We start from the raw sequence: 26,307 nt of genomic DNA on the forward strand, positions 1-26,307 counted from the left end.
CATGACCCACTGAGGCTTGAGGAAGGCTTGGGGCTGATGGGAGGATGCGCCGGCCTCGGCTGTGATGTGCTGGCAGCAGCCAGGCTCCTTGGGCAGGATGGTTCAGCTTACATTTAGTGAGCAACTACTGTGTGCCAGGCACCCCCACAGGTGCTGGCTTACAGATGTGGCCTCTGCCTCTCACAGCCTGGCAGGGGAGACTGGCCTTTAAGGCCAGTCATATATACTTTTTTATTTTGTAATTTTTTTAAAAAATTATTTTTAAATTTATTTTTGGCTGCATTGGGTCTTCGTTGCTGCCCATGGGCTTCCTCTAGTTGTGGTGAGCGGGGGCTACTCTTTGTTGTGGTGCATGGATTTCCCATTTTGGGGAGCACGGGCTTAGTTGCTCTGGGACATGTGGGAGCTTCCTGGACCAGAGCTCAAACCCGTGTGCCCTGCATTGGCAGGCAGATTCTTAACCACTGCGCCACCAGGGAAGTCCCCAAAGGACCTCATATTAAATGCACAAATCAAAATGCCAGCTCTGGAGGAGGAGCTGAGTGAACACCTGTGGGGAGGGTGGTTTAGAGGAGGGGACATTTAAACTGAGGCCTGAAGGATGTTGGGAGTAAGCCAGCTGTGGGTTACTCTGTGGGCTCTGGATCAGAGCCCAGCTGGCCCTGGCAAAGGCCCTGAGGCAGAAGAGCTGGTTGTTGAAAGTGGAGGAGCAGGGTGGCTGAAGCCCTGGGGGCTGGTATTTTCCTAACAAGTGAACTGAGGAAAAATCAGTCTTTTAACCTGTGGGCTATGGAATGGTTGTTGGTAAAACAGCAGCGTCCTCTCTGTGTGAAGCTTTCCTTGGCTGATGTCCATTTGGGGAGAGCATTTCTTAATGAGTGTGGGTTTTTTTTTTTTTTGAGTCAGGGAGCAGGGAAACATGGAAAACTCACCCAACCCAGTGCTATTTAGAATATGTCAGTTTGAATGCAAATTTATTCTTGCATTCAAGAAATACTTACTAAAACATCTATCAGGTAACAGGTGCCAGGTACTACGTTAGGCCCTGGAGATACAATAATGAGAAAAAACTGGCACAGTCCGTGTTCTCAAGGAGCTTATACATGGGGAGGGGTAGAGATATCAGTCAAGGAAGGTCCCAAATCCATATAAAATTGCCCCTGATTTGTGCTGCAGAGGAGAGGGTTAGAGTGCCCTGTGGGCCTGTGATAGGGAGGTTGGACCAATTGGAAGGAAAAGTTGGAGTGAGTTAGGCAAAGTGGAAGGAGGGAGCAGTGCAGGCAGAGGGAATGGCAAGTTCAAAGGCCCTGCCACCAGAGGGAGCAAATCAGAACAGGGAGAGTGGGGCGGGCCACATGGGGTTTGTGGTCGGTGTTAAGGAGAGTTTTGTCTTGATTCCAAGAGTGATGGGGGTTCATTGAAGGGCTTAAGTGGGGAGTGACACGATCAGATTTGCATCTTGAAAAGATCACTCTGGCTGTGGCCTGGAGAACAGATTGGAGGGGAGCCAGAGGGAAGGTGGGGAGCCCAGTTAGGTGGCTCTGGGCGCTCCATGCAGCCAGTCCACCTGCAGGTTGGGGTGTGGGCCCGTCTACCTCTGTCGGGCGGCAGCTGGATAGGGACATTCTTCATTCCCTTGGTTCTCCTGTCTGACTTTGCAGACACTGAGTGCTGTGGATTTGGCCAGGGTAAGATTTCAAAGGACAGCGCTGAGGAATACAGTTCCCCAGCTCGGAGGCCAGTCTCCTTCACAGTCAGAGCGTGCGTGTTTATGTTTTGGAGACCTGGCAGGAAGGGAATTTAGAGGGCAGCTGAGCCTCCCCATCACCATTGCAGGTTTGGGCCCTTGGGGAGGAGCCAGCACCAGGAGCGGTTGCCTTCCCACCCAACCGTGAGAAATGCTTGTGAAGGGCGTGCAGCCCCCAGAGCGCCCCAAGAGGGGCCCAGGGTGTCTATTCCTACAGCTTTAGGACATCCAGTGGTTTCTGTCGGTTTATCACAAACACCCAGATGCGGGGATCAGATGCTTGTTTCCCGAGAGGATTCGAGAAATCCTGGTGTGTTTTTGTTTTTCCCTCAGTAATTTTGCTTCAGAGGATTTTCTCCCAAATCTTTCACCACCGAGGTTTTTTCTTTCAGGTTAGGACCACATAGGAACGGATGGGAGTCAGGGCCATTTGCCACTGGAGTGTATTTCCTCCTGGGGAGAAGGATGGATGCAGAGCCATCACTTTTGGAAGAGAGAGAACCGTCTCAGGGCATCTTCCCTGGGCCTCAGCATCCTGCGGCCTGCAGGGCAGAAGCAGCCAGCTCCTCCCTGCTCAGCATAGCACAGGCAGCCCAGCACCAGCCTGAGCTGAGCCTGGGGCACCACCCTTCTAGTGGTGCCATGGTCCTTGAGGGAAACAAAACAACAGCAACAATAGTAGTAGTAAAAATAATTGCAGCAGGGAATATTGATATAGAGAGCATTTCTGTATGCCAGGCACTGCTCTTGGTGCTTTAGAAATAGTTAAGTCATTTAAACCTCACCACATCTCTAAGAGGTGGGTGTTATCATTATCTTCGTTTTACAAATGGGGAAACTGAGGCGCAGAGAAGTTAAACTTTGTGCCCAGGGTCACACAGCTAGTGATCGTAGAGTAGGAATTTGAAGCCGGATAGTCTGGCTCTAAAGCCCAAGCTCGGCTGGCTGGGAAGCTGCCCTGATGTTGTTGTTTGGGCAGAGCACACGGTCTTATTAGAGGGCCCCAGGATGTCTGTCTAAGTTGTTCCTCGGCTCTGTCCAAGGCATGATTGCTCAGGGTGAGGGGTGGCCTCGATGGAATCCAGCAACACGAGGCATCATGATGAAGGGGAAGGAACCTGGATTCACGTTGGCCTGAGTGGGATTTTGTCCTGGCCCCACCACTTATGAGCTGGGTGGCACTGGGCAAATTGCTTCACCAATCTCTGCCTCAGTTTCCTCATCAGCAAGATGGAGAGAACTTGACTCATCTCGTAGGCTACTGTGCAGGTGAAATGAGATGAAACATGCTTGGAGTTGGGCTCAGAGCCTGCACACAGAGGCGCCCAATAAAGAGAAGTGGTGGATGTGGGCCCTGGTGGCAAGAACCTCAGGGACCCCAGGGTAGCTCTGGATCCTGGCTTCTTCCTGAGAAGCGAGGCTGGGAATTGCCCCAGAGGGCCCACCCCACTTGCCTGCTCTGGCTGCACAGGTCTGAAGGTCACAGCAGCTTCTCTGGTTTTCCCAGGCGGCTTGCTGGGGAGGGGTCTCCATGGCGACACTCAAGGAGCACCTGTTGGAGGAATCAGGCACCGGAGAAAAATGACCTCCTCGCCTCATTTCAGCAGCCTGTGCTGAGGGTTCCAGGGGAGGTGGCCGGGCCACCTCGAGGTTGGAAACTCGATCCTGTTGGGCTGCCCGGCTGAGGGGAGAGGGAGGGGACCGTGGAGGCCATTCTCTCAGCCTAAGTGGCGCTAATGACTCCTTAAGCTGCAGCCCCAGACCTGCGAACCCGATGAGAGCTGCCTCTGCTTCACAGGCTGCCTTCTCGAGGGCTGTCCCCTGAGAGGAGGCGCTTAGCTTAGCTCCAGGTTACAGACCAAAGCTGATGGGGGAGGCTGGGGTCTGGGGGAGCTTGGGCTTCCATCGACATTCTTGCCTGGAAGCCACCAGCAGGGCCTCCCGAGAGGGGGGCTGTGTTTGCTCTGCTGTCTGTACCATTGTCCTCCTGTGCCTGCCTGTCCCAGGTCTTTTCTTGAGTGGAGGTGGAGTGGGGTGCAGGAGGTGAGGGGGAGGGGTTGGAATCCACTGATGGCTAAGGAATGCGCCCCAGAGTCTGCCCAGTGGAGCCTGGTGCCAAAGGTGAGAAGAGAGGCAGGTAGATGAGCATGTCATCAGTACTCCCTGCGAACTCCCCACCCCACCCTGCCCACCTTATGGGAATTCCATCCTCAGGGATTCCTGAGTTCCATTTGGGCCCTGCCTTGTTCAGACAAGTCTTGACGTCTGTCTTTGCCTCAGTTTTGCCGTCTGTGAATTGAATAATTATTGTAGTCAATTGCCTGATGAACCATGGTTGCCATGAGAAGGAGTGAGTGAATGATTGTAAAATTCAAGATTTCTCATGACCTTTGACTAATTCCGTTTCTAGGAACATATTCCTCCCAAATGCCCACCAAGCTTTATGCGGTATTATTTATAATCGAACAATACCAAAACAGCTCAGATGTTCCAGTGACAGAGAATCAGGGCATGCCCAGTAACTTGATATATCCAACGGAAGGGATCCTTTATACCAATCAAAATCGTAAATGGAGAACGAGCAGGGAATGACATTGCAGAAGGCGTGCACACCATTTATGTCTCATTCACTCTTGTATCTTCAGAACCTTGCAAAATGCTTTGCAAATAGCAAGTCTTCAGTAAATATTTGTCATATTATCTCCACTCGATAAAACTTATATCCAAAGGTAACAGGTTTGAGAGAAAATATTCCAGAATATTAACAAGGCATTCTTTCTGGGTGATGAGCTAATGTGTGATTTTTCTTTATTCTTAAGGTAATTGAAAAAATTCAATAATGTACATATGTTACTCATATTTTTCAGCACAATAACTTGCCTATTTTGTTGACTTTAAAAATAGAGATGTCTCTTAAAAAATTTCAAACAATGCAGAAAAGTATGAAAAGGAAGCTGAAGTCCCCTTAAGGCCCAGCACTCAGTGGTTACAGGCACTCACATGCAGCGAACAGCCCCCAGCGAACTGGTTCTATGCATAGACCTCTACTGATATGCCTGTGAGTTTTTACATAAGTGGGCTTGGGGCATACAAGCTGTCTTGAAACCCTTTTCCCAGGGGCTGTATCAGGGACATCTTCCCTTGTCAATACAAAGGGATCTGTACTGTTTTAAATGGCTGCATGGCATTCAGTTTCACAGATGTACTGAAATTTAACTAACCGTGGCTCTGTCGACGTCCACTTAAGTTTAATATTTTTGCTTTTATAATCAATGATGACATATATTATAATCAAAAACATAAAACCGGGACTTCCCTGGTGGTCCAGTGGTTAAGAATCTGCCTTCCAGTGCAGGGGACGCGGATTCGATCCCTGGTTGGGGAACTAGGATCCCACGTGCCGCGGGGCAACTGAGCTGTCGTGCCACCCCTACTGAGCTCGCGCACCTCAACGAGAGAGCCACGTGCTGCAAACTACAGAGCCCATGTGCTCTGCAACCTGCGGGCCACAACTAGAGAAGAGAAAACCCCCACGCCACAACTCGAGAGAAGCCTGTGCACTGCGACGAAAGATCCCGCCTGCTGCAACTAAGACCTGACACAGCCAAAAATGAATAAAATAAACAAATAACTAAATAATAAATCTTTTTTAAAAACCCCATAAAACACCCCAAATTCCTTGTGGTTTTGGGTTCAGGGATGAAAGTTTGAGCTGGATAGCCCAGAGGGAACCGCCTGCTTGTGGAGGGAACCAGTCTTCAGAGCTTTGAGATGACATTCTCCTTGTTTGAAGTGAGGTCGTGTGGCAGGGGGAGCAGCAAAGAGAGGCTCAGAGGTGGCCGTTTCGGGGAAGAATATTTCATTCAACAAAAAAGGCCTTTACATTGAAAAGAGCCCATCTCACGTGGAGAAGACATCCTCCCAGCATTTAGGGCGGGAAGGGGCTCAGTCTGGTGCTCTCACCAATGGCCCCGTTACCTTGGAGAGACCTCAAACCCCTCAGAGAGATCCTGTTAGAAAAGAGCTGAGGAACAGGGAATGAGTTTTTCCAGCTGCTCCAAAGGATCAGGAGCCAGGCCCAGGGGAAGGACAGAGAGAGTGATGAATTGAATAAATTATCAGCTTGTCAACTTGGGGAGAGAGCCTGTCCTGGTGGAAGAAGCCTGGGCCCTAGGATCACACGGCTACGGGTCCAGATCCCTGCTCTGTCCTTTACCAGGTGGTGACCTCGGGAAGACCTCTTTGAGACATTTTTTCCTCATCTGTAAGATGGGCGCGATAACTACCTTCCAGCATCTTGTAAGGATGTATGCAAAGCCCAGTTCCCAGAGTGTGTGGAAATCAATAACATTTTGTTCTTAGTGGAAGCAGCTCTAGAACATCACACTTCTGAAACTCTCTTAGGAAAGGGAACTTGCGGTTTTTCAGAGTAGCTTGGACTTGGGTTGGGATGGCAGAAACACCTGGAACCTTTGACCAGAGTTGGTAAATGAGGAGACTGGGCCGCAGGTAGAGCGTGTGAGTGTCTGTGTGCGTGGATGTGTGCGCGCGAGATCAGTTAAGTTATTGCTAAGCGTATGGGGGTCGCGATGATGGTGAGGAAGAGGAGGGGGCAGGGTGGCTGTGGACACGGTGCTGCACAGGAAGCCAGGTGAGATGTGGAGGTGACAGCTGGGTTTGGAGCTGGGCCTGAGTGAGATTCCGCTGTGTGTGGCTCAGTGGAAGAACTTTCTGGGGAGTGGGGTGCCTGACCCCTGGAGTGGCCTGCCTTTCCAAGGCTGGGCCAACTCCCTGTGAAGAGGAGTGGCCAGCAGAGGCTGGGTGGGAGGGGGTGGGAGGTGGGGTCCATGTCCAAGGTGCCCAGGGCATGACTGGAAGGGCTGAGAGAGGAGCACGTGGTCTTGGGAGGGAGCAAGGACTGGAGGCCCTGGTGGTGTGAGTCACTGCGGGGCTCGGCCTCCCTTCCTGGGCCCTGCCTTCCTGTCCCCACTGCAGGACTGGCCTCATGGCAGCTCCTGCCCGGAGGCCTCACTGGCTCCCTGTCTTTCCTCTGGTTCCTTTCTCAGGCCCTCTGGCTTCGACCCACCTTCCCCCAACCCTGCTTCCCACGGCTCCCAGCCCTCCAGATACTCCGGCTTTTCTCCTTCCCTGGAGTGTCCGTTCCATCCCTCTTGCTACAGATCTGCCTTGTCTTTTGGACCTCATCTTGAGTCCCACTTCCTCAGTCCCCTTAAATGGCATGGCCCTCCCTGCGCTCTCCTGCTTGGAATCTGGACAGCTTGTGGGAACCAGTGCCACCAGATGATGGCATTGGTATCCCCAAGGGGCCCCTTTCTAGGTGCAGGCCATGCTCTTTGCTTGTTTATGCCTCATGTTACTCCTATGAGGTAGACAGTTATTATCCCTATTTTATAGATGAGGAAACTGAGGCTCAGCAAGGATTCTACCTGAAGAGCCTCTCTAATTGGCTAGTTTCTAAATTCTTTCCTGTGTGAATATCTTGTCTCTCCAATGAGACTGAGCCCTTTCAGGGCAAAAGCTGCGTTTTGGGGTTCCACAGCACTCCCAGCAGTGAGTCCGTGCCCTGTGCGTTCCTGTTGGTCAAACATCTGCTGCAAAGAGGTCCCGGCTTGTTAGGACGACACAGACTTGGGGGTCCCGGGGCTTGGCTGGGAAGCACCCAGCCCCGTTGGCGAGATGGTTGACTTAAGCCACGTGGAGAGGGAGCTCGGAGCGGAGCCCTGGCCTGGGGGCACCCTGGGCAGCTCACCATCTCCTTCTCTCCTTTCCTCCCCCAGGGAACTCAACGGCAACAAAATCACTCGGATCCATAAGAATGACTTTGCGGGACTCAAGCAGCTGCGGGTGCTGTGAGTATGGCATGCTGCTGCCGTTTATAACCTTTCTCCTGCCCCCTCCCCTCAGTGGCGGTCTCACGGCAGAGCCCTGGTTGTGGGTCGTAGGGTTGTAGGCCAGCTGGGCCCCTCCCCTGCGCAGTCAGTCTTGGGATGCCGTGAGCGGGTGGGTGGAGGTGTGCCAAGTCCTGACCCAGAGTGGCCACTGTCTCCCATATGGCTGAGAAAATTGGGCGTGAATTGGGCACCAGTAGTCACTTCCTGGCAGGACCTGGGAAGATGGGGCTGCCTTGTCCATTGGCTGGCTTCTGGGGTGAAGGAACACCAGGCCTGCTCAGGCTGCCGTAACAAAAGACCAGCGACTGGGTGGCTGAAACAACAGAAATTAATTTTCTCCCAGTTCTGGAGGCTGGGAGTCTAAGATCGAGGTGCCGTAAGGGTTGGTCTGTGGGAGGCCTCTGTTCCGGGCACCTTCTCGCTGCGTCCTCACGTGGCCTTTCCTCTGTGTGCACACAGAGAGATCTCTGCTGTCTCTTCTTCTTACCGGGACACCAGTCCTATCAGATTAGGGCCCCATCCTTACGACCTCATTTAGCCTTAATTACGTACCTTATCTCCGAACACTGTCACATTGGGGGTAAGAACTTCAGTGTATGAATTTTGGGGCGGGGGGGATGACCCAATTCAGTCTATAACAGTCTCCGCAGCTCTTTTGAACTTGTGCCCCAGAAAGACTTCCCAGCAAGGCCACAGACCCCCTGACTTGAGGAGGAAGTGACTGGGAGCCGTTGAGGACAGAGGTGACTCCCCTCAGGTGCCTGATAGTGGCCGACATTGGAGGTGGCAGGCATGACTTTGTCGGGGTGGCCACCAACCAGCGAAGGCACCTGCCTTGTCAGGCTGTGCAGGGCTGAGGAGCAAGGGGAAGGGGTGGATCCCTTCACCCGCTCCTGCTCTGTTGATCTTGGGGTGCAGAGACACCCCTACATGCGTGCATTCTGATGTGAGGGTGTCTCAGCCCACAAACTCAGGTGTGCAGGGAAGAAGGGCATTTTAAAATTTTCTCTGCATCAGTTTCGACTTTGAGCCCACATCCCACCTGGCTGGCAGGAAATTCATTAGCAGACAGTCATTGGGTCCCTCATTCCCTACTCCCAGGGTAATGCAGGGGTCCTGGGGCCTCAGTTCTTTCAGAACTATGGACTTTGCAGCTCGGAAGGTCTTTGGAGGAGCTGGTGACCCTGTGGTCGATCCTTTCTGGGATTGTAACTGTCAGGCGCTGGGGAAGGGGTCTCTGCGTCTCCAGAACCACTGACTTCGGAACCCTTCCCAGGCTGAGGAATCTCTTCGGAGTCTGGGGAAGCCCTCCCTCCTGCCTGGTGTTACCCTTCCCCCCACCTCCCCGCACACCACCCAGCATAAGCTCCTCAACAGCACAGCGTTTTTGGAAACAAAGCAGAGGAAGAGAAGTGTCTGGTGGCAGCTTCTGCCCCCTGCCCAGCCCCAAACTTCATTTGAGGCGCTTGCGGGAGCACATAAGCCACCTGCTTGAGAGTAGGGAGGGGAAAACACGGGAGAAAGACATACCTGATGAGCTCAAAAATTACCACGCAGCAAGTGATCTGCCGGTGAAGAGTGCTGCCCTGCCAGCTGGAGGTTCTGGGTTTCAGGGCGCGTTGGTGGTAAGGAGGGGCAGAGTCCCCCAGAGCCAGGTGGTTCAGTAGGCAGCAGATGTGGCCAGGCGGAGCGGGGGAGCAGGCAGCGGGGGTGTTGTCTGCCAACTGCAGAGTGTGTTTGCCGCACGTGTGGGCTGGGCCCAGTTGGTACATGCTCCTCTCCCCCCGCTACTGGCCGATCTCCCCTGCTCTGCCCCCCGGGACATGCACGCTCTGGGCCGGAGAAGGGCACGTGTGCCAGCAGCACAGAGCCAGCCCCCACTGCCTGGGTGCGGGCTTCCCTGAGCATGCCTTTGGAGCAATGGCCTGGTGCTCTGGTGGCCCGTGGCCTTCTGCCATGCAGGCAGCTTCAGAGGGTCAGCATGGGGTAGGGCCGGAAGCACATCTGGCTGCTGGAGCTGGGTGTGTTGAAGAGCCTGTGTCGGGAACTTGCAAAGCTGTGAGGAAGTTTTGTTGGCTCAGGCCAGGGCTCAGATCTGTGTGCGTTGCGGGCATTGCTCCTGTTTCACTCCCTTGTGCCAGCTGTCTCTAGGAGTCCTCGTCCACCATCCTGGAGCTGTTCTTGTCTCTTTCCTTCCCCAGGCAGCTGATGGAGAACCAGATTGGAGTGGTGGAACGCGGGGCTTTCGACGACATGAAGGAACTGGAGCGGCTGTGAGTATCTGTGGGCACAGGCTCAGGAGGGCGGTGGGGACTGGCGCCGCGTGGACTCGAGAGGCTGAGCCTGGTGGCAGGAGGGGGTGCTCAGGGACAGGACTGCACGCCCAGCCTGCCTCTCGCCTGCTAATGGGGGCCAGGGGCAGCTGTAGCCGTGGAAGGGGTCGCAGCGTCATCGTGAGATGATGGCAGAGACAGCTGGAGGTGTCCTCACTGCATATTCTAAACACAGGCTATCCTTGTTGTTTTTCCCTGAGAACGCATCATGGCACAAAATCCACACAGTACAGAGGCAGTGAAATTTATTCCTATAATCTTATACTCCAGGCATAACCACTGTTATTGATTTGTGTGGCTTTAAAGGAAGCACTAATGTGCCAGGGGGACCAACCGCAGGGAAGCCCTTAGGAGCAGTGTCTTGGGTGCTTGAGGCCACAACACAGAACTGAAGGTGTTGTTTTCTGATTTGCATCATTTGTTCCTTAGGGGGCTTTTGAGTTAATAGGTCTTGATCAGTTTTTACCAGATTTCAGATTGGCAATAATGAGAAAAAAAAAAAGGCGGCAGTATGGGTGAGGTGGGTGATGGCCACTCACATTCATCGTGGTCACCGGCCTCATTTTTCTGCTTTGGTTTGGCTGTAGGTGTCCAGAGTTCTAAAGTTCCTGCCTTTTGAACCAGAAAGTCCATTTGATTTTAAGGAAATAATCAGAGACATGGCTAAAAATTTATATATCAGGATCTTCATTGCACATTGTTTAACTACAACAAAAAAATTGGAAACACCCATTCTGGTGGAGATATAAGATATAAAGTCACATTTCTGAAGAACTATTAAGGCCATAGGAATGTGTCTACAATATCACATTAAGTGCAAAAGGCAGGAAGTACATTTATACTAGGCAGGATTTTAATAAATGAAAGGCAGGATTTTATTTACACATTTACATTTGTGTAAATAAAATCAACTTGTATATGTACAGAATACAGGAGGAAGAAAATAAATGAGACTATTAACTCTCATCACCTGGAGTGGTGGGATAACAGTTAACTTTATTCTTTATGCTTTTCTTTTTTTGTGGATTTTTTTCCAATGAGTTTATGATGATAATTATAGCTATTATTGATTGCCTTACTCTATGCCAGGCACCAAGATAAGTGCTTTGTCCTCTAATATCTCATTTAATCCTTAAAACAACACTGTGGTCAGTGGTATCTTACGGATACCACAGAGAAGCGGAGGTGCACAGAAGTTAAGGCACTTGCCTTATGAGATGATTATTAAATGGTTAAGTGCAGAAACGGGGGTTAGAACCCGGATCATTTTGCCTCCAGAGCCCGAGCTCTTAATGGCTGTAACCTAATACCTTACTTTTCTCTTTTACTCTAAAGAAAATAAGGTATTAAATAAATAAGGTACTAAATAACTGGAAAGAATATGGTTGCCTTCCTGCTGCATGGAGAAAAACCAAGTTGAACTTTTCCTCATCCAGGCCTAAAATGGAGCCGTAAGGAGCCCAAAGCTAGAACAGATAATTCATCCTGTGTTAGTTTTCTTTAAAATGCTCAGAACAAAATACGCGTTCATGACCTGGTTATGAGGGGCTGATTTGGTCCTAACCCATTCCGGCTCCAGCTCCGGGGCTGCCATGCCCTGGGGAAGGAGGAAAGGTGGGAAGGAGTCTAGACATGACTGGTGGCCCATGTCACATCTGCTGCTGCCACCCAAGGCTGGGCATGGTGCTTCTTTTTGAGTCATAATGTGTCACTGCAGACTTTGTCCCTTCTGTCCTTTTCCAGTTCCTTTCTTCCGGGGTGGGTCACCAGCAACTGCGTGGTGGGCAGTTACTGGGGTGTGTGATTGCTCTGTCCCTGGGGACGTCCAGTGCTGGCCGTGGATGGCCCTCTCCTCTGAATTGTCAGAGACCAATGGTGGATCAGTTAATCATAAAAGTTGGATAAAGTGGGGAGTCATAAAACCCATACATACTCTAAACATTTCATTTTATGTTAAAATATATAATGTGCATTTACTGACCCTCCCCGCCCCCGTTTTTGTTTTTTTTTTTTTTGGCCAAGGTCTTACTTTTTAGTGTGAGATGCTGATTGGAGTTCTGTATTATTTTCCTCGCCTAAACCACACACATATACCCTGCTTACGATTTTTGGTTTTGGTTTCTTTAAGGTGGAATGAAATTCTTAGAAGGCCCTTGGAAGCAATCTGGCAGGAGAATTCTGAATTTCTTTTATGACTTCCCTGCTTGCCCCCTGCCGCCCAGTCTTTTACTTAATTCCACAACTCTTTAATTAAAAACTTTCCTTTTATTGACTCTTACCAAGGCATTCAACCAGTTTTTGTAGAGATGACTCTCTCTTTTCATGCTAGTATTGATATTTCGTTCATTTAGGTAATTGTCAGTTCAATTATATAATTATAAGTACCTCTGGCATAAACAGCTTGGGAACAGACATGATTGGTTCTTGTGCGCAGTTACAGACTCGAGCGCAGAAGCAGAAGTGTGCGGTGCTGCCAGCCGTGAGGATTGGTGGGTCACAGGCATCGGTTGTCTGATGTTGGGGGGCGGGGCGCTCGGTCACCCTGGGCCGGCTGAGGGTGACTGTGTAACGTGGAGGCTGCCGAGGTGGGAGACGGGGAAAGGCAGGCTTCAGAACCCACCTCTCCCACTCGATGGTGAGACTTGGGTGAGCCACTCATCTCTGGGCATCCCAGTCCCCTCAGCTATCAAAGAGACAGCTCAACGAAGTCTACAAACATATTCTGAGAACTGAGAGCCCAGCCACGTGGTGAGATGGTGGTGGTCAAACCGTCCCCCTGGGGTTGTTTCTGGGAGGAGACAGGAGGGTTATGTGCATGACCGTGATGCTTTGTACTCAAGAGAGAGAAACGCACCTTTTCATTCTGCTTTCCCTCTGATGGTGAGGTAATGCCTATAACGCGTTTATTCTGGTGCCTGGCACAGAGTAAGGTACGGCTAGTTGGGACTCACTACTATTGTTGTTATTCTTAGCTTCCTGTAGGTCCCTCACCACACTGGGTCCCTCCTTTGATTTTCTACTTTAAACTAGCTATTTAAACTAGCCTTTTCCTCTTAAGTGTTTTTCAGAAATTAAAGCCAGAAAAATGAGAAGGTCTTGGGGGAAAACAAAACAAAACAAAACCCAGTGATTTCCAGGCAGTGTAAATACAGGATTAATTTATTAGACGAGGTTAAGGAACTTGGAGCGATCTGATGTCTACTCCTGTTGCTTTAAGATTACATTGGTGGTCCCTTTTTTTCCGAGGCAGTGATGTGTTTCCCTAGGAGCCTGCCCTTTAGAGTAAACTTCTCACAGCTTGTCTAAAATTGCAACCCTAATTGTACCGTGTTAGAAAATGGTACCTTTCTCACATATCAGATGAAAAGTGACCTCCTAGGAGGTAACCACAGACCAGTTACTACTGGCTACATCGAATTATATTTCTTCCTTCCTCCCAGCAAAAGAAAGCTTTTTTCCAGTTGGTTTATCATCCTCTAGAACTGTTAAAGGAGATGGTTGTGAGAAATTCAAAGTATACGGTAGGGCTTCCCTGGTGGCACAGTGGTTAAGAATCCGCCTGCCAGTGCAGGGGACACGAATTCGAGCCCTGGTCCAGGAAGATCCCACATGCCGCGGAGCAGCTAAGCCCGTGTGCCACAACTACTGAGGCCCGTGTGCCTAGAGCCTGTGCTCCACAGCAAGAGAAGCCACCGCGATGAGAAGCCCACACACTACAGCAAAGAGTAGCCCCCATTCACCACAGCTAGAGAAAGCCTGTGCACAGCAGTGAAGACCCAACGTAGCCATAAATAAATAAATAAATTTATAGAATAAAGTTTTTTAAAAAATTCAGACCCCTTAGCCTGGCCCTCAAGGCCAGACAGGATCTGCTCCCAATCTACTTTGCCAGTTTTACTTTCAAAACCTCACCTTCTCATCAAAGATAGCCCTCTGATGGTGACTTCCCTGCTGGCCCAGTGGGTAAGACTCCACGCTCCCGATGCAGGTGGCCTAGGTTCAATCCCTGGTCGGGGAACTAGATCCTGCATGCATGCCGCAACTAAGAGTTTGCATGCCACAGCTGAGGAGTCCGAATGCTGCAACTAAAGATCCCGCATGCTGCAATTAAGACCCGGCACAGCCAAAATAAGTAAGCAAATAAATAAATAAATAAAATATTTTAAAAAAGAAAGAAAATTGGTTACATATCTAAAGATCAGCTTATTTTAAAAAAAAAAGATAGCCCTCTGACAGCCCCCGTATGTGGGGACATCTTCTTAGACCCCCCAAAGCTTTACCCAAACCTCTCTTGTGCCTCTAGCTGAGCTCAGCTAATGTCATGTATTCATTTGGCAAATAAATGTGTTGCACGCCTACTATGTGCCAGACACTGTGGTGGGCTCTGTGACACAAGAGTGGACCAGAGGGACTTCCCTGGCGGCACAGTGGTTAAGAATCTGCCTGCCAATGCAGGGGACACGGTTTGGAGCCCTGGTCTAGGAAGATCCCACATGCCGCGGAGCAGCTAAGCCCGTGCACCACAACTACTGAGCCTACGTTCTAGAGCCCACAAGCCACAACTACTGAGCCCATGTGTCACAACTACTGAAGCCTGCGTGCTTAGAGCCCATGCTCTACAACAAGAGAAGCCACCACAATGAGAAGCCCGCGCACAGCAATGAAGACCCAACACAGCCAAAAATAAAATAAATAAAAATTAAAAAAAAAATGTATACGGTAGACTGGAGGGCAGGGGCTGCATTTTCTGCAGCCTTGACGTGCACCCAGATCACTTGGGGACCTGGTTGAGATGCAGATCCTGAGTCAACAGCTCTGGGGTAACCTGGGATAGTGCAGCTCTTACCACCTCCCTGTTGATGTCCCTGCAGGTGGTCCGTAGACACAGTGTGATTACCAAGGTTCCATACTTTATAGGTGTCACTGCCCCCCACCCCAGTTGGGCTGGAGTGCTACACTTCAGTGTCAGAGAATTGGTTGCCTAAGGTGACAAGATGAGTCTGGTTAAACTTCACTGCCTTCCTGGGACAAGTCTGAGTCCTTTCTACGTTGTCTTTTCAGGCCACATTCCAGAACCAGACTTCTCACTCCTGCCTGTGTCTATAATACTGAATAGTTGTCTGTCCACCAATAGAGGAATTGGGAGGGTGGCATGAATTGGGAGATTAGGTTTGACATAAATACACCATCTGGTGTAAAATAGATAGCTAGTGGGAACCTGTGGTATAGCACAGGGAACTCAGCTCAGTGCTCTGTGACGACCTAGAGGGGTGGGATGTGGGGGGCAGTGAGGTCCAAGAGGGAGGAGATATAGGTATACATATAGCTGATTCACTTCATTGTACCGCAGAAACTAACACAACATTGTAAAGCAATTATACTCCAATAAAAAATTTTTAAAAATTAAAAAAAATGATGGACATACTAAAAATAAAATGATTAAAAGTGTCATCCTCTGTTGTTTGGCATGGAAAGACATCCACAAATTGTTGTGTGAGGAAAATGCAGGTGGCCGAATGCTTTTTCTTCTATTATTTGAGGCTTTTAAAAATATTAAGCATGCATTTTCATAAATAAAAAAATCAATAAAGGTATTTTCATTCTGAAAAAAGACCTAAAGCAGACAATAAAGAAGTTGAGTCACCACTGAGCCAAATGTGGATGAAAGCAATAAAGAATCAGAACCCTGTGGCCAGTCCTATCCCATTAGCGTGTGTCTCACTTTTCAAGGGTAGTCAGGTGTCCAGCTCACAAACTGAGATAATATTTGAATCAGTGCCTGATTAATTACACGGGGCCTTGCAAATGTAAAGTGATGATGATGATGGGTGTGGGAGGGTGTAACGGAAGGGAAGAGCTCTGTTTACTGACTGCCCACTACATGTCAGGTCCTTGGTTGAGGGGCTTTCAGAGATGTTCTATTCTTGTCCTGCCCAAGGATGGCGGAATTCCCACTTTATATAGATGAAGAAACGGAGGCTCCGAGAAGGGGATTCTCTGGGGTTATACAGTGACATGTTAGGATTTGAGCCCTGGGCCCTCTGACTCTGAATCCAGTGCTTTCTGAAAAGTCCCTTGGATTCCCCGGCCAGCTCCAACTCCTCCTCTCTTCTCTTTTTTAGACGACTCAACCGGAACCAGCTGTACGCATTACCAGAACTGCTGTTCCAGAATAACCAGGCTCTGTCGAGGCTGTGAGTAACGCTTCATGGAAGAAAGCTCTCTCTGTGGTCTTATCTCTCACCCGGTTGAGGGGGCAGTGTGTGGTCAGTGGGCCCTGGACTCTCCATGACCATGACACCTGTGCTCCTCACCTGGCAGGCATCGTTCAGGGCATCAAAGGCCGGCTTACTGTAGGAAGGTGCTTTGCGGGGCCTTTCTTCCTGGCAAGCACTTGACAAAATTGGCAGTCTATCCAATTCTGTGTGCTGCCCCTGACAGTGTGGTATGGGAATGTCCTCGGGGTGGGCAAGCTTGTCAGCCATGATGGCAGACTTTATGGGGAGGACCGTACTCATGCATCTCTCGCTGCCTTTGGCTGCCTTGGGTGGAATATTCATTCACATAAGCCCTTCTTGGATCTGTTTCTGTTTTCAACTCAGAGTAATGAGGTCTGTGAGCTTATTAACCGTGGCATAAAGTCATACTTGTATTTGCTGTAAATGTACTTCTTTCAAGTTTAAAAGGTAGTGGCCAATTCTGCTGCTCCATGATTTACGAGATATGTCTGTAATTGTTCTCCTGTACATTTCATTTTGTGGGATCTTGGGCAGGACAGGACCTTAGAGATTACCTGAGGACTCTCTTCTGCAGCTCCTTAGCGTATGTATGGTCTTTTAATCTTTGCTTGGCTACTTCTCGTGCTGGGGAGTTCACCACCTCCTTGGGCAACCAATTCCATTGTTGGACAGATCTGCATAAAAGAAACATTTTCTTAACTTTGAGCCCTAAATCTGCTTTCTAATAATTTATGATTTCTCTAGCTTTGCTTTCTGTAAGTACCTAGAACAACCATGTACAGTACTCTTGTTCAATTTTTGAAGGGCTGTCAGGTTTTTGAATTTTGAGTTGGGAGGTTTAGTCGTCATTAACAACCTGAAAAAACATTGGTTGGGACCTTCTGCATGCCCAGCAAAGCACGGTGTGAGATGCTGAGGCTGCCGGTTCTCCCCTAAAGAAGAGTATAGGACACCTCCTAGGTGGAGGTGCAGGTGAGTCTGGAGGTGCAGTGGGTGGTGCAGGTAGGACTGAAGGGTGGGGGCTGGGTAGGAGTCAGCACCATGGGGCTACCTGAGTGCTGAGAGGCGTGCCTGTGGGGTCTGGAGCTTGATCTCCTCCCCTCTGATTAAACATGGCTAGTTCCTTCCACCTCTGTCATGATTGCCACCTCTTGATAAGCCCAGTGGTCTGCAGGCAGCTCCAGAATTTCTCATTGATCCTGCCTTCCAGTTTTTGTCCTTAGGGCGGAGCTCTAATTTTCAGTTTGTCCAAATGGTCTCTCCAGTCTCTTCCTGTTTCCTCCTCCTGGCCTGGAGCCCTCTCCCTAGAAATGGAGATGATCCCTCAGTGATGATCCCTTCTGCTGGTCTTTGCTACCCTTGGGCTCATACTGGGGCTTCTCTGTCAGTCCTCCTACAACTGGTAGGTTGGCCCTTTGGTGCCAGGCACACACAGTGAGTGCCTTACTTTTCTTCCTTGATTGCTGAAGGCACAAGACCCTTCCTAGCAGATGCAGCCACCCTAACATCCCTTTAACCTGTGGGCCAGGGCTGGTCCACAAGGTCCATGCTGTTACCGGTCCCGTGCTGGCAGCTGGCTTTGTCCTGACTTGGCCCCAGCAGCTCCTGTTTTCTCCGCCCTGTCTTTTCTCGGAGCTGGCTCTTGCAGCAGTTATCACAGCTCTGCCTCTCTGCAAAAATTCATCCTGAACATTTTTTCTCTTGATCTCCTTCTGTACTTTTCTTTTTCCTTCTCTTAAGCCCCCTTAGCCTTTCAAGCTTGGGCCCCCACTCTCCCAGCATTATTTGCCTGCTTGGGTTCCCTTCCCTTCAGCACATTGATGCCCTTCACCATCCAGGGTTTGGAACATGTGCCTAGTTGCTGTTAAGCTCTGGGCACTGCTTTGATCCTCCTTCATTTATTTTATTTTAAAAAAATTTAAAATTTGTTTTTAAATTTCAGCTTTACTAAGGTATAATTGACAAATAAAATTGAAATATACTTAAAGTGTACACTGATGATTTGATATACATACACATTGTGAAAGGATCCCCTGCCACGTTCACTAACATATCCATCACCTCGCATATTTATCTTCTTTTTTTTGAGCACATTTAAGTTCTACTCTCTTAGCAAATTTCAATTGTATTAAGAATGTGTTATCAACAATAGTCATCATGTTATATGTTAGATTATACTCTGTTACCAACCTCTCTATTTCCCCATCCCACAGCCTCTGGCAACCACTTTTCTGCTGTCTGTTTCTATGAGTTTGACTTTTTTTAGATTCCTCATATAAGTGATACCATGCAGTATTTGTCTTTGGCTTATTTCACTTAACATAATCCTTCAGGGTCCACCCATGTTGTCACAAATGGCAGGATTTCCTTCTTTCTCATGGCTGAATTATATTCCACTGTATATTTTATATATATATTTTTATATAATATATATTATATACAATATATAAATATATATTATACATAAATATATAATATATATAATATATTATATATATATATATTTCACATCTCTTTATCCATTCTTCTGCTGATGAACACATAGGTTGTTTCCATCTATCCCTCATTTATTTAAAAATATCCAAGACCCTATCGTGTGAATCTAAATCCACAAACCTCCCGGCTTTTGCTTGCAGTCACCTCCAGCTCTATTCACAGTTTGAGGGGCCAGCATCTTTCGCCATAACCTCCACCAGCTCGTAGGGCTGAAGGGGAGAGGACAGCTCTGCAGGGGTCTCTCTCTCTCCCTCCAGCACTTGAGTCTACCTTTCATCAGGGGCATCAGCGCCCTGCATGTCCCTGGGCCCCCACCTGAGAGTGGTGATACCGTGTGGCCAGTGTGGCTGCCTTCTTGGCCGGTGTCTGGGGAACCAGGATCCCTAGTGGAATGGGAGGTAGCGCAGGGGAGTAGGAAGTCAAGTGTCATATAGTCCTGGGTTTTTCATGGTGTAACTCAGGTGGAGTTTTTCTTACCTGTGCACTGTTAGGCTCTCCTGAGGCTGAACTGAGATTGAGCACGTACAGTATCCAGGACAGCCTGCAGCAGACGTTCCTTGTGTCCCTGACGTGTGGGTGAGTGAAGGGCCCTGTGGTGGAGCTGGTCCTCCTGTGCACGCTGTCTTGTCTGACTCCTGTGACCCTGCAGGGCAGACAGTGTCTCTGGTTTTACTGCTGACAAACATCAAGGTTGGAGAGGTGAAACGACCTCCACAGGGCCAGTAATGAAGCCCTTTTGGACACCCTGCCCAGTGCTCTTCATGGCTTTATATTTTAAGAGGAGTCCTGGAGAAAAGGACTTCTGCGTTTTAATGAATTTTAAATACCCAGATTCTACAGCCAAAGGCTGGCACAAGGAGCTCTATTCAAGGAGTAGAAGAGTGATTGAAGGGGACAGGAGTCTGCCTGACTCCTACTCCTGGCACCCTACGGGGCTGGGATCCAGGGCAGGCAGTAGCCTCCAGAAATGTTGGATGTTTTCACCCCGGTGGCCCAGGGCTGGCTGCCTTGGGGACAGGGCCAGTCGGCAGTCATCAGAGGGACTTCTAGAGGAAGGACCCCCCCCCCCCCCCGATGGAAGGCTTGGTTGCCCTTTGGCTCCAAGGGCAAAGGAGTATTTCTAGGCTCTATAGCCAGAATCTTTCTCTAACACTTATTGCCTTTTCTTCCCAGGCATCTGGCCCCTAACTCTAAGCCTTTCCTTATCCAGGAGCATAGCTGGGTCTGGGTATAGGGAGACTATTTTCTTTAGCTCTCCTCTTTTTTTTTTTATTTAACGATTAAAGAAAATTGAAGTATCAATATAGTTGATTTACAATGTGTTAATTTCTACTGTATAGCAAAGCGATTCAGTTATCCATCTATCTATATCTGTATCTATATCTATATCTATATATATACACACACATTCTTTTTCATGTTCTTTTCCATTATGGTTTATCACAGGATATTGAATATAGAAGGTCCTGTTGTTTATCTATTTTATATATAGTAGTGTGCATATGTTAATCCCCAAATCCTTGTTTATCTCTCCTCCGACCCCTTGCTCTCCCCTTTGGTAACCATAAGTTTGTTCTCTATTTGTCTGTGAGTCTATTTCTGTTTTGTAAATAAGTTCATTTATATCATTTTTTTTAGATTCCACATGTAAGTGATATGATAGGATATTTGTCTGTCTTTGTCTGACTTCACTTAATATGATAATCTCTAGGTCCATCCATGTTGTTGCAATGGCATTATTTCATTCTTTTTATGGCTGAGTAATATTCCATTGTGTGTGTGTGTGTGTGTGTGTGTGTGTGTGTGTGTGTGTGTATACCACATCTTTATCCATTCATCTGTTGATGGACATTTAGGTTGCTTCCATGTCTTGGCTATTGTAAATAGTGTTGCTATGAACATTGGGGTGCATGTATCTTTTGGAATTAGAGCTTTCTCTGGATATATGCCAAGGAGTGGGATTGCTGGATCATATGGTAGCTCTATTTTTAGTTTTTTAAGGAACCTCCATACTGTTCTCCATAGTGACTGCACCAATTTATATTCCCACCAACAGTGTAGGAAGGTTCCTTTTTCTCCACACCCTCTCCAGCATTTATTATTTGTAGACTTTTTAATGACGGCTGTTCTAACTGGTGTGAAGTGATACTTCGTTGTAGTTTTGATTTGCATTTCTCTAATATTAGCAATATTGAGCATCTTTTCATGTGCCTGTTGGCCATCTGTATGTCTTCTTTGGAGAAATGTCTATTTAGGTCTTCTGCCCATTTTTTGATCGGGTGTTTTGTTTTTTTGATATTAAGCTGTATGAACTGTTTGTATATTTTGGAAATTAATCTCTTTCAGTAGCATCGTTTGCAAATATTTTCTCCCAGTCCATAGGTTGTCTTTTTGTTTCCTCTTGTTATTTCTTAAGTCCACCTCTAAGCATAGGAGTGCAAGCTGATGGGACTTTGGGGAGGACTCCTGTGCAGCATGCCCCGCTTATAGCAGCCTAGAACGTGAATTCATGACCAGGGGCAGTACTTCCTGATGCCTCTCCAGTTCAGGTCATCTCAAAAAGGGCACATTCTGGGAGGAAATGATTAAATAAACCTTTTTATTGATCTGGTTGTTTGTCCCTGTTGTCTGGGCCCTGAATTTTTCACCTTGGTGATGGTTATAGGGAAGGGTACAGGAGCAAGTGCTTAAAGACTTATTTGCTAATATTCTTTTTTTTTTTTTTTTTTTTTTTGCGGTACGCGGGCCTCTCACTGTTGTGGCCTCTCCCGTTGCAGAGCACAGGCTCCGGATGCGCAGGCTCAGTGGCCATGGCTCACGGGCCTAGCTGCTCCGCGGCATGTGGGATCTTCCCAGACCAGGGCACAAACCCGTGTCCCCTGCATCGGCAGGCGGACTCTCAACCACTGCGCCACCAGGGAAGCCCTGCTAATATTCTTTACCTTCCCTCCCCCCCCCAATCCATCGACCTGAGCATCTGGCATTCCAAAACATCTCTCATAACTCTCCCAGTGGTCTGGCTGAGGAGCACTCGGGCACTCCTGGTTCCAGAAACAGGACCCCTGCAGGCTGGTGAGTTGGGGTGGGCGGGGTAGTATAAAGGCACAAGCAGCAGACTCACGGGCTCCCATGACAGGAAGTGAGGCACAGCTGGGACTAAGGGTGTGAGGGATGTTTCTAGTTCTTTCTGATTGTCTACCTTGTTGTCCCACTCCTCCCCGCAAACCAGTGTCTTGGGTTTACCAGCAACATCTCAGTTCCACCATGACTTTGGTTGGCCACCGTGCTTACTCCCCTCCTACTTCCTGTGACCTTGGAGCTCAGATCTCCTCGAGTTTCCAGTCCCAGCCCAGATTTCTGGGGAAGGATGCTGGTTGGCCCATGCTTGGTCAGGAGTTCACTTCTGGGCCAAGGAGCTGTGCTGGCGGCTATGGGACCTCCTGGTGTAGTCACACTCTGGGGCCTACCCTCAGGAGGAGGGTAAGAGACGATGCAGGGCTTGGCGTTTCTGGCCTCTCATCTGGTGACCTTTCTTCTGCTTTGAGGGATCCGTTACTAATACTTTCCACCTGGAGCAAATCATGGATTTTTTTTTTTTTTTCCACCAGAGGCCGTATGTTAAATCAGCATGAAAACAAGTTTGAGGGAGACCAAATGTGCAGGGTAAGGTGTGGCCACAAAGCACATCAGGTGGTGTGGCCCACGTTTCAACTGATTTTGTCTGTGTAGCTTCGGCAGTTGAAATCCTCTTGCTGGTTATTCCTCACCAATGTTTCTCCACGTATTGGGTTAGTCCATTTCTTTCCACATTTGGGACGTGCGGCCCAGAGAGGCGATTTGTCCTGGACCACAGAGTAGTTTGGTAATAGGGTTGGAGTTAGACACCAGGCCTTCAAGGGACCATAAGAAGTCTGAAAATGGGCTTAAACCTTGACCTAGAAATCTCACGTTTGGGGATTGACCCTAAAGTCAATAAAATATGACCACAAACATGTTCATTGCAGCATAACTCAGAATGTTGAAATATGGAATATTGAAAACTATATGGAACAACTGAAATGCCCCACCTTGGGGGAATGGTTAAGTAAATGTTGGTACATACACTTGATGGAAAATTTATATCATCATCAAAAACGGCCTTTATGAAAGACAAAGTAACACAGATAAATGTTTGTGATACCAAAGCCAGGATGCAAAATTGTTTTGACAATATGGTCACTAAACAAATTACTCTAAAGCATGCACAGGAAAATGACTACAAAATGCCAACAGGGGTTATCTCTGGGTGGCTTTTTCTTTTTTATATTTCCCAGGTGTTGGATAAAAAGAGTATAATATTTTTATGGTAGGAGACCTCACAGTTTTTATATGCACTGGAAAACCTCTGTTGTCTGAGTTAAAGTGAACACTAGATAAATGATGTTGGGCCACTTCCTTGAACCCCGTTGAGCCCATTTGTTCTTCTATCAGATAAAGATAATAATGTCTGCCTCACAGCCTTTCGTGGGGATTCAAGAGAGGTGTAACTCCCTCTCAGGTCAGGTGTAAGCTCGGTAGCACACAGTAGATGCTCAGGAAATCAGTGAATTTTCCCTTTTACAGATGAAGAAATTCAAGCTCAGAGGATTTGTGACCTGCTCAAGGGGTTGAGGCAAATTTGAACCCTGGTCTGTCTGATGCTAAAGCTCATCCTTCCATGTCATCCACCGCCTCCCAGCCGTCCGCCCTCTGCCCACCTCCTACACCCATCTACCTATCATCTACCCACCACCCAGCCAGCCTCCCTCTCATCTGTGCTCCCATTTACCCATCTACCAACCCATCAATTAATCCGCCCATCCCTCCATCCTCCATCTCCTGCCACTGGTCCTCCCATCTAACACCCTCCTACCCACCTATCCATCTGCCTGCCCCTCCAGTCTTTTACTCATTTGCCCACCAAGCCCACCCATTCACCCCCCACTTAGGCATCTACCAACATACCCATAAACCTACCATACACCCATCTATCCCCCCATGCCTCACCCACCCTCCCTTCTCCTCCCCTCACCACATCCAACTCCCCTCTCACCTTCCATATCTGCCTGCCCATCCACCCACGCACCCACTCACCCAGCATTTACAGAGGGCCTCCTATGAGCCAGGCACTGTGGTCGGTGCTGAGAACACGTGACAGCTGTGTAAGACGGCTAGGTACGGCGCAGTCTCTGCAGGAGGTGAGGGTTTATCACTAGTGCTCTTTGAAAGCAGTCTGTATCCTCTGACCTACCAACAGATTGGAGTGTGTGTGGGGGAAATGATTGCCTGGCTGGACCCGTATCTCCTGCCTGGGGTGGTTATATCTCGGTGGCAGGTGACCTGGGTTGAAGATCAGCTTCATCACCTGATAGCCACCCATGAGAGGGTGTGGAGATGTTGTTTTGCAGATGCACATAGGGGTTGTGGCTAAGGTTAGAGGGACAAATTTGAACCTGCCTCCTCCTCTTATAGCAGCAAAACCGAGGCTTCACCCACATTTGGGTGGGGAGCACCGTGAGCGTCAGCCGCCTGTGCACTGTCCTCCCAGATTTGGGGAGGAGTCTCTCCCGTTGCCTTGCAATCCCGCCTCTTGCTGGTTGCATTCCCTTCCCTAGTCCAGAAGCCGCTTCTGGAAACCCAGTTCCTCTGGGTTTCTTTTTAGCCTTGAAACCAATATGTGCCCTGACAAGATTGACCTTTTGTGTCTCTGCTGGGCCTGGAAGGGGTGGGGGTGGGTGATTAAGGGCAGCCGAGGGCATTGATTCCCCCTTATTTATATCCCTGCTGTAAGGACCAGGATAATTCATTACCGGCCTCGGTGGCTGGAGAGGCGGGGGTGTGATATTCTGCTGGAGCCCTGTTGAAGAATGCCTGACCCCACCGACCTTGTCTCGAGCTGGGTTTAATTAAACTGTCAGCACTGGTCAGAAGAACAAAGCCTCCCGTCCCATCCTGGTCCCCAGCCCCCATCAGAGGCAGGGGGCATTCTCTGCTGAAATGAAGAGCTGTTAAAAATGGATCTGTCTTGCCTCTGAGGGAAATTACCCGAAGCAGGAAGGCGACCTTGCTTTTGTGACACGTCCACTCCAGGCAACAGATCTGCGGAACTGAACCGTCCTTGCCACCCGCCGAGGACCCCAAGTGTGAGGAATGGGGCTTCTTCCTGCCACAACTGCCTTAAGATGCCATCCCTCACTCCCTGGACTTCCCTTTTCCAAGAAAGGAATTTCAGGAGTTTTGTCTGTGAGATATTAAGTCTGTGAGGTGTTTCTGGCATTAATGATAGAAAGAAGCTTCCTTGGTTAGAAGGTTTGGGGAAGTTTGAGGTCAAACAAGTTTCTCTGTGGAGTTACTTTCAGCCCCTTTAATCCACTTGTGCTCACTATAAAGCCCCCAGGGGACATGTAGGGTGTTGCCAAATTGATATGACTGTGAAAGTCTTGAAAATTTTATTTTTAGGGAATACCTAGATCTTGTAGGTCTAGTGTCAGACTTGCTGAGGCCTCAGGCAATAAGGATCAGAGCTGAGACTTGAACTCAGGTCCCCCTGACCCCAGACCCATGCACCTACCTCTAAACCATCAGTACTCAAATTAGTGTGGGAGTTACTTAGAGGATTTTAAAATGCAGATCCCCAGGCACTATCTTCAGAGACCCTGAGTTAACAGGTGTGGAAGGGCCCAAGGATATGCATTATTGTCAAGCCCCATCTGGTTCACACTTTGAGAAGCCTTGCTCCCCAGCATGCTTGCTGAGTCTTAGGTGGGGACCCCTCTTCGGCAGAGCCCCTGTCTGTCTCTGCCCAACTTGGTTCTGGTGTGAGAGCCACAGGAACAAAGCCCTCCCCAGGGCAGACGCTTCACCTCTTGCTGCCGTGCAGAGAGCGATTTGGGGATTATGAGTGGGCAATTATGGAGCACTCTGGGCTCTCAAAGTGCTTTCCGATCATTAAATCTGTGCCTGCTGTCAAAGCTCTAGTGAAGATGCACGCGTCCTACTGGGTCGGCCCAGGAGCCTCTGCGGAAGAGGGCAGCCAGCCTGAGATTGACGGACCATGTGCCAGAGTGGCTGACTTTGCCCAGCATGGATGGATGTCCTGAGCACAGCCCCGGCCGTGGCTCTGCCCCCCACTGCCTCACAACCACACTTTTGTGAGCCTTCACAAATAAGGACAGCCAGTTGGAAACCAGGGCCTGGGGGAGGGCTGGGGGCAAGAGCTGTGGATGGGTCATCCGCAGGGGATCGTGTCCTGCTGGGGACCTTTTACAAGGGCTCAAAGGAATGAAAAGCCGCCAGTTCTCTCCTACAGCCTGATAAAATCGTTACGGAATAAACAATTCATAAGCATGGAGAAGATTCTGAACAGAGCGGGGATCAGGAGGGGGCTGCTGTGAATAACTTCTAGGGGAGTGAGGATTTTTAAAAACCATCTCAAACATTACATAAATAATTTTGCTATGATATTGAACATTTGGAAAATAGAGAAAAGCAAAGAAAGATAAGAGGTTTCTTTTTTTTTTAAGTTAAATAAGGCATTTAAAAATGCTTGAGCGATCATTCCA

General features: G+C 48.9%; 1 protein-coding gene across 1 annotated transcript in view; it reads left to right on the forward strand.

Annotated features, from left to right (window-relative positions):
• SLIT1 (slit guidance ligand 1) overlaps nucleotides 1–26,307 on the forward strand; it is a 169,250-nt gene that overhangs the window by 13,540 nt on the left and 129,403 nt on the right. The window contains exons 2-4 of the mRNA XM_079899903.1: nucleotides 7,546–7,617; nucleotides 9,861–9,932; nucleotides 16,115–16,186. Coding sequence (XP_079756029.1) covers nucleotides 7,546–7,617; nucleotides 9,861–9,932; nucleotides 16,115–16,186 — 216 coding nt within the window. The remainder of the gene's footprint in view (nucleotides 1–7,545; nucleotides 7,618–9,860; nucleotides 9,933–16,114; nucleotides 16,187–26,307) is intronic.

This window comes from Stenella coeruleoalba, assembly GCF_951394435.1.
Source record: "Stenella coeruleoalba genome assembly, chromosome: 16".
Classification (NCBI taxonomy): Eukaryota; Metazoa; Chordata; class Mammalia; order Artiodactyla; family Delphinidae; genus Stenella; species Stenella coeruleoalba.